The sequence below is a fragment of the Lepidochelys kempii genome, chromosome 1, assembly GCF_965140285.1.
Source record: "Lepidochelys kempii isolate rLepKem1 chromosome 1, rLepKem1.hap1, whole genome shotgun sequence".
Taxonomy (NCBI): Eukaryota; Metazoa; Chordata; order Testudines; family Cheloniidae; genus Lepidochelys; species Lepidochelys kempii.
In genome coordinates, this window is record NC_136380.1 from 117,494,995 (window position 1) to 117,503,845 (window position 8,851).

Consider the following 8,851-nt stretch of genomic DNA (forward strand, 5'->3'; position numbering starts at 1 on the left):
ACGAGCATATCGTGTTATTTTCTTCTTTATACTAAAGAAATAATAATCACATGATAACTTTATTTTCACTTCAAAGAAATGTTCAGGGAAGCAGAAAACAAACACACATAATCTTGTTGTGCAGCAAGAGGTGGAGATAGAATACTGGCCCTGTTCGGCAGATATGTAGATTTGATAGCCATCTCCCAACCCACCCATTCACCAGGCAAATCCAGACCATGCAGTAAATACACATGTAAATGAGCAGAAAGAGATCTGACTTGACATTTGTGCATAAGTTTACCAGTTGTGGTAACTGTGCACTCTAATTAGGCAAGAAGCCACTTAACATTTTGCATTCACAATTCTTAAAATCTGGGCCTTAGTGCCTCATTATTTCACAATTCTATTGAATACCCAGTGTGCTGTCTGCTGTACAAATACATAGAAAAATTCTTGGAAGAGACTTTCAGTGGTGACATAAAGGTTCCATAACCTATAGGCCCGGGCCAGATTAAGGCAGGGGCGTTAGGGGCTGCAGACCAGGGCCCCAACTCAAGTGGGCCCTGCAAAAATAAATCACAGGCAGTGATCTCCAGGCTGCTAAAAGGGGCTGTCAGGTAGGCTGCCTGCATGCCGCGGCCCCACACCACTCCTGGAAGTGGCTGGCTGCTGGCATATCTCTGCGGCCTCTGGCAGTGGGGAGACGGCTCCATAGCTGAGCTGTGGGGACAGTACTTGTGGGCGCAGGCAGTGCACAGCGAACCCCTGCCCCCCTCCCCACAGGGGCTGCAGAGACGTGCCAGCAGCCAGCCGCTTTCGGGAGTGGTGTGGGGCTATGGCAGGCAGGCAGGCAGCCTGAGCCCTGCTGCGCCACCAGCCGCCGTCCAGGAGCTACCTGTGGTAAGCGCCTCCCCACTGGAGCCTGCACCATGCATCCCATCCTGCACCCCAACCCCTTGCCCCAGGTCAGAATCCCCTCCTGCACCCAAACTCCCTCCCAGACCCCGCACCCTGTCCTGCACCCCAATCCCTGCCCCAGCCCCCTCCTGCACCAAACTTCCTCCCAGGAAAAAGACTTGTATACAGGGACACCACAAAATCTAACAGTCCCGGGCCCACAGGAGAGTTAATCCGGCCCTGTCTGAGGCATCCAGACAGTTCAGTTTTGCTTTTAGGATTTGACATGAATGTACCTCCTACACACCAAGGATACATTTCAGGTTCGGCAGATGCCAGTCTTTTCCATACCACCCTTAGCTATATTTAATGCCTGTAATTATTTATGAATGGAAAATAGGGCTTGTTGAAAATCAAGAGCAAACAAGCCCACCCATAAGGTCTACAATTCTTGGCTAACTGGAAAGCATTGTAATGGTTTTAAATTGGTTTTACCATTCATAAATATAGTAAACTTTGAATGTGGTAGTAAACATCATCTGACTCCCCACACTTAGAACATATGGTAATATAAACCGATTTAGGTCCCAACTGAAACCCACTGAAGTCAATGGCAGGGCTCCTATTCTCTTCAATGGGCTCTAGATCAGGGTTTAATGAGCCTCTGACACCTCATGTTACATTTTGTGAATTCATTCCATAGACGCCGACTTCCTCAGTTCCCAGGGGGGTGCTCGACCCCTACTGTGCCCCAGGCCCTGCCCCCACTCCACCTCTCCCACCAAGTCCCCACCCCCACCCTGCCTCTTCCCACCCCTACTCCACCCCAGGCCCCACACCCACTCCACCCTTTCCTCCAAACCTCCATTCCCGCCCTGCATCTTCCTGCCCCCGCTCTGCCCCAGCCCCACTTCTTCCTGCCCCCGCTCCTCCCCCTCTCCCCAGTGCCTCCTGCATCCCGCTGAACAGCTGATCGCAGCAGGTGGGAGGTGCTGGGGGAGGGGGAGGAGCTGATCCATGGGGCTGCTGGTGGGTGCTGAGAACCCACTATTTTTTTTCTATGGATGCTCCAGCCCCAGAGCACCCACGGAGTCAGTGCTTATGACTCGTATTTAGAAAATAGGTTTTTTTCCCCCTTGCAAGTGTGTTTCTTCTGTTTCATTTTTCCTCCAAAATATCAAGAATGTCAAGTCTGATCAGACTTGGCTTCGCTGAAGGATCTGTTGGGAACTCTTTAGTAGCCCCTCTCATTTTTAATGCAAGAGATGGAGAAGTTGAACCTTTAACAAATACATCCAGAAAGTGTTCTTCAGTCCCTGAAGTTTAATGGCTGTTAACATACACACCATTTTTTAAACAACCTGACTCTCAATCCCTTCCCGTCTCAGAGCTATCTACACACACAAATTGTACCAATTTCACTATATTAGTATAGTTAAACCAGTACAATCCCCCTACTGTGGGTATAGTTACACTGGGATAAAGGGCCCTATATTTCTATAGCTATTCCCATACAGGAAGGGGAATAAGCTAAACCAGTATAAGGTCTTGTCTAAACTTGTCTAACAACTTCAGTGAAGATGCTACCTATGCTAACAGGGTGGGTTCTCCCATCAGCATAGGGAATCCACCTCCCCAAGAGGTGGCAGCTAGGTCAACAGGAGAATTCTCCCATCAACCTAGCACTGTCTACACCACATGTTAGGTTGGTTTAATTGCATCACTCGGGGTATGGAATTTTCATACCCCTGAGCAACACAGTTATACCGACCTAATTTCCTAGTGTACACCAGGCCTTAGATGCCTTTATAGAGACATAACTGCATCTCTACTCCAGATGGTACTGATTTAACTATTTCAGTAAAACTCACACCCACAAACAATATAGTTAATTTGATACAAAACCTTTGTGCACACCAGGCATCAGTTGCCCAGCTTTTGATCTTATAACACCATATTTCACTAGTTTTCTGCTCACCATAGAGTCTTCTAGGGTAGACAAAGGGCATGGGTTGATGAACAGCGAGTGTGTGGCAAGATGGGGTGTAAATCTAAGTCATGCTAGCATGCTACAAACTACCCGTCTGTGTGGATCTTGGTACCGTGCACTAAAAGTTCCCTAGTGCGCTCTGATCTACTCCCATTTCAAACAATATTAACTGTGCGTATAGACAAGCCCCATGTCTGAATTTCTTGTGTAAAAAGCAAACAGAAAAAAACTGCAAACAAAAACCTTTCAGGCCTTTTTTATTATACACCATAAAGATATTTTTAAACTAAAAGGGCACAAGCATAGTTATTTTTTCTATTACAGGGCGCCGATATAGCAAGTTTGCCCTCCAAAATATATCTAGCGCACGTAAATTCAGATTTTTTTTTTATTTCAAGAATAAGAATCTGAGTGAATGTGGAAGAGCTGCCAAACTCACTCAGTACCACCTGCACTAGGACACCTCCAGTTTGCTGCCTGGTCACCACCGGTAAGGGCTTTAAGGGACATGAGAACGAGCCATTGGGGACCGTAGGTGGTGTTTTGCACCTTCCAATCAGTTCCATGTGGAATTGTCATGCTTCGCACTGGTTTCTGCCATGATAGAAGACCAAACTTTCCAATAAAGAGAGTGAAATCCCACCGGACCCCTGGAGTCAAGTTTCACAGGTTTCTGGGGCTTGCTCCTCCCAGAAGGATTCCAATTTTTCCTGCTAGTTATAGCCCTGCGTGCTTGTTGTGGTCAACTGAATCAAAATTTTTCTTTCTGACACCTGGATTCTGCACAGGTAATATAAAACCATAACTATGCCTTTTATTGCATCAGGGTGGAGAGCTGGCAACTCCTAGCTTTCATGAATTACCTTTTATTGTGCATCTGTATTTTCACAGGATGGCACGGTAAGTGGAACTATATAGTATGGGTATGCAAAGACATTGGGCAAGGTTTACTGAAACTAGCAGAAGACAATGGAAACTGCACCTTAGTATGTCAGCTCTGAAAAGAAAGACTTTAATTAATGAAAATTCCAAGTCGTAGTCATACTGCTATTACTGCCACTTAAAATATTGAAAGCTGGTTATATGAGATTTGGGGTAACATTTACAAAAGTACCCACGTGATTTAGGAGCCTAAAGGCCGTTTCCAAAAGTGATAGGCTAGATCCAAAAAGGGACTGAGGTGCCTAACTGCCACTTCAGATGCCCAAGTACAAAATTTAGATCTTCAAAACCCCTGCTCAGCTACTTAGCCTTGGAGGTGCTTGAATTTCTGCTGGTGCAAATGTGCAAAGCCACCCAAGTCCTGACACTGCAAATCTGCTCATCAGCTAAATTCTGGCAGATTCTCAAACTAAGCATTCCCCTGTCTATCCTGCCAGGGGGGTCCAATCTGGTAGGCATTCTCCGAGCACACCTACACCACACAAAAGACATCCAGAAGGAGGCTCTATTAGTGGTTAGAACACTCAAGCAGGATGTGGGAGTTCAAATCCCCCCCTGTCTAATTTGAAGCAGAGATCTGAAGCCAGATCTCCCCCAGAAATGCCTTAATCACTGGCCTATAGAGCTATTTGGGATGGTACTCTATCAATTTCTCCTCCAGAAGCTGTTTCACTGGGTATAAATAATTAAGTATTCTTTGGGCCAGAGAGAGTAAGAATGACTGCATAGGCCCACTTTGTATAAAATATTTAAATATTCATTGGAGCAGGGACCTGGAACCTGCTCTCCTAGGTGAGCGCACTGACCACTAGGCTACAGAGTCATTCTCACACTTTCTCTGGCCCCCTTTTGGAAATTTTACCTCCTAGGCCAAACCCCGTAGTTATTATTAATACAAAGTAAAGCTGGTGGGACATGAAAAAGCTAATTTCAGAAAAAACTGAAACATTGAAGTTGTTTTCATTGCCAAGAGTTCAAAGTGTACCCATTTTTTCTGTTTTGTTTTGTTTTTTTAATTTGTCATGAATTTTCTTCTGGAATTTTTCAAAATGCTTATCAGAAAAAGTATCAAATGCCTTATTGAAATAGACTCTCTAAAATTAAAACTTTTGAAAATCATTTCAATAACTTTTTATTTTAAAAAATCTGATTTTTTTAAATGCATGGTATTGCTCATAAAAACAAACATTTTGGTAACGTAAATAGTTTAAAAATCATTTTGAAAAAAGCCATTGTTTTCATTCTGTGTTGAAACAAAACAAAACCTTTTGTGAAACTGCATTGTGTCAAAATGCCCATTTTTCACTCAGAAAGCTCAGGTTTTAGATTCTGGGTTCTCTTACTCTCTCTGATTTGCAGTAACCACAAGCCACCCCCACCCTCTGAAACCTTCCAGATGAAAACACTGATGAGATCGACAAGTTCTCTGCGTAACATTTTGGCTTCAACAAAACTGCATATTTTGACAACACTACATTTAGTCAAAAATATTCTGACCAGCTCTAGTAATAACACCACATTTAAATATACTTGGCCTTCAGGTTCATGAAGTTCTGTTCATGTGCAATGAGAGGTTATAAAATCTGATCATATCCTATGAGCTTGAGTAACTTTTGAAAGGGTCTTACTGTTTAGTGCATTTTTTAATAAAGCAATGTTCTGTATTACTGATAAAGCTTTCGATTATTGTATCTGAAAGAGTTTTTAAAATCTAATTTACTTCTCATAGTTTATGCTGTTTGTTTACTTTTTGCATTGCATTCATCTTAGAAAATAAAATTAGACTAGTCTTTTTCACCTTCTGGACTCTTAAGCATTAGCAAAGTACTGCAATATTTGGATAGCAAACAGTCCACCAGAATATTTATGTTTTTAAATGACATAATTGGAATTATAAAAATAATCACAAAAATATTTCCATTGGTCTTAGCTTCTGTAAGGCTTTTTATTACAAAACCTAAATTTTGGCCTAAATCAACTTTACAGTACTCTTTTAAATGAGGAGAGATAGATACAAAATGAATGGCATGTGTTTATATCAGGTGATTAGTTGTAATACATTGGTGCTCTATATATCAAAATTAAATATATAGGCCCTGAACCTGCAAACCTTTATGTACATGCTTGAGGTTAACCATATAAGTAGTCCCATTGGAAGGGTGTAAATTGTAGTAGCTCTGTTGAAGCCAAGGAGACTATTCTTAAAGTTAAGCACATGCCTTAAGAGTGTTTGCAGGAGCAGAGCTATATGGCTACTAAGCACAATGTGGCTCTGTATATCTAGATTTCACAAGTAGAAGACTAAAGTTTGACAAGTAAATGATAGCTAATTTGGCTCAATAAGTAGTTATCCACATGAATGTATTCATAGTTTTCAGTGAAATGTGTGATACAAAAAAAGGCATTTGAAGTCAAACAAACATGGTAATGTTATGTTTTCCCATTTATTCCTCAAAGGAGGTTCTTCGAAGCTAAGATTCTCAAGGACTGCTTAGAAAGAGACCTAGTTAAAAGAATGTCATCATTTATACATGGTCTTTACTGATTTTTACACAGTTCCTAAAATCCTTTGTTTTCTAGATCACTCTGTTACTAGTTTAAATTCATATTTTATTGTAACAAGAAATAAAACAGTTAATTTAAAAACAAAAATATATTTCCCGAATAAACAGAAGACAACACCGTGAAACTATGCAATACAAACTTTTCCCACATCAGAGAATGAATGACCTTTCTAACCACTCAGTGCTCCTCATCTTTCAGAGACTATTCCCTGGACACAGCTGAGTGGTAAAAAAAAAAAATTCTAAGGGGAGGCTTAATCCACACTGATTAACATTTTTGTGTGCTTTCCATCAGTCCCTTGCCATCGATTTTCTTTCGCTGAAATTCTTTATTAAAGATAAATTATATAATTGCCTACCATTACCTAGTGTAATATTTTGTGGAAAGGAATACAGTGTTCATAGACGTCTTGTAAATATGTATCTAGAGACTCTAGGGAATGTGTTTCATGTATACACAGAAGGATGAATGAAACTATTCGTTTTTTTAGTGCTACATTTTTAATATTTTGCAACCAAATGTTTTAAACATTACGTTTTGTTGAGCCCTATTATGAGGGACATTTTCTAAGGGTAGTTTAATCTAATGTTCTCCTTCATACTGGTTCTCTCGAAGAAGCAAAAAAACGGTCAGCCAAATCATGCCAAAGGCTTCAAATTACATCACTAAGCAATAGAAGAAAATCTAATGGTCACTTGTCAGTAACTCTAAAAGTCAGCTACCACTCTGTACCTGACCTATCAGTCCTCATTTTCAAAGGAAATCTTCACAACATCTTCAAAAGACTAGCCTGGGAGCTTAATTCATAACTTTGCGAGACACTACAAATCAAGGACTGAACAGAGATGCTGGATTTACAGTTAATTGCAACAATGTATAACTCACTAACAACCCCCCACAATCTGCCTTCCCTGTCTCTTTTCCATTCTCCCCATGAAGGGGTGTAAAAGGGACACTTCACTTGGAAAAGTTCCTTAAATATGCTAAACAATCTGTTGTTTCACCTTGTATTTACCTGTGACACTGAGCCCTTTCCCAGACCCGAAGAAGAGCTACAAAACTTGTCTCTTTCACCAATAGAAGCTGGTTCAATAAAATGTATTATCTCATCCACCTTATCTTTCATCTGAGCAGTTTTCACTGAACTTGTCACACTGAAAGGTAATTCACAGTGACTTGCATTTGTTTTAGTAAATCAGTGTTGTTCACTGTTCCTCTTAAAAAACCAGCAGGGTCAAAGTGAAAGCCACGGTTAAGTTAAAATCTAGAATCTAGGTGGGTGTTTGCCAAATGAACAATCAGGGAATACATATATAAATGAAGCCATATCGTGGGGACTTTCTCTGCTTTTCAGGGGTTTCTGAACAGTAGTGGGACTCTTGAGTGAGCAGTAGCCTTATGTGTTTGCATTCTCACTAGCCCTCAGCGTATAAACAGACAGGGAGAGCCACATTATCTACCCATATATTTGCCTGTTTTTAACAGCGAAATAGACAGGCAAAGCGTGCATTGCAAGGCTCGCCCTTTGCCACACTGGTAAAAGCTTCCTGCAGGCAGCTTTCCCCCGCCGGTGAAGTGCACTGGGCACTGCCCCCACCCGCCCGCCGACCGGGCTCCCACCCAAGTCCTGTGTGAGCCAAAGGACTCGGGGCAGTCGCCCAGCCTCAGCCTCCCCATCGGTGCCAGCCCCAAGGCTCGCGGGCCGGGCCGGGGTCACTCACCGATCTTGGCCAGGGAAGCCAGCAGGATCCAGAGGGTGATCTCGAAGGGGATCTGCACGTGCGGATAGTCCAGGGTGAAGATGTGGACCCGGGTCTCCTCGAAGGGGGTCCCGCTCGGCGGCTGCGGAGTCCCTGAGCTGCCGGGGTCGGGGCTGGCGATGCCCATCGCCGCTTCGGAGAAGGCAGAGACGGCGGCGGGCTCCAGGAGCCAGGCGAGGAGGAGGACGAGGGGCCCGGCAGGGAGCCGGGGGCAGCGGCAGCCCATGGGGGCGGCTGGTCAGGGTCCCGCCCTGCCACTCAGAGCATGAGCCCCCCTCTGCCGGGCCGGGCACCCGCGGCCGCTGCTGCCTCGCTCCCCGGGCTCTGGAGGAGCCGGCTGGATGCGCCCCGCCCCGGGGCGACGCAGAGGCGCCCGCTCCCTCTGCCCCTTTGCTGCTCGCCCCGCGCAACGCCCCTGCTCGCCCCTTCCTGCCCCGGCCGCCCGCTTCTGCCCGAGGGCCAGCCCTGCGCTCGCCCCGGCAACGCCCCTCGGCGGCCGCCCCGGGCACCGGGGCGCTGGCTGCCACCGCGCACCTACCGCCGGCTCCCAGGGGCCAGCCCGCTCCCGGCGCGGCAGCGAGCGAGGTGCGGCTGGGCCCAGGAAATAGTCAGCCCCGGCTCTCCGGATCTGGCTGGGCAGGAAGGACCCCGCCCAAAAGCTGGGGCTGGGGACAAGTGGGGAAAGGGGGAGCCGCTAGGCAGCCCGATCTGTGCG

At 45.0% G+C, this 8,851-nt stretch overlaps 1 protein-coding gene across 1 annotated transcript in view; it reads right to left on the bottom strand.

Moving 5' to 3' along the window:
- SLC9A2 (solute carrier family 9 member A2) overlaps positions 1–8,523 on the bottom strand; it is a 37,746-nt gene extending 29,223 nt beyond the window's left edge. Inside the window, exon 1 of the mRNA XM_073351509.2 lies at positions 8,098–8,523. Within this exon, the coding sequence (XP_073207610.1) occupies positions 8,098–8,362 (265 nt within the window). The 5' untranslated portion in view covers positions 8,363–8,523. The remainder of the gene's footprint in view (positions 1–8,097) is intronic.
- Positions 8,524–8,851: the final 328 nt, after the last annotated feature.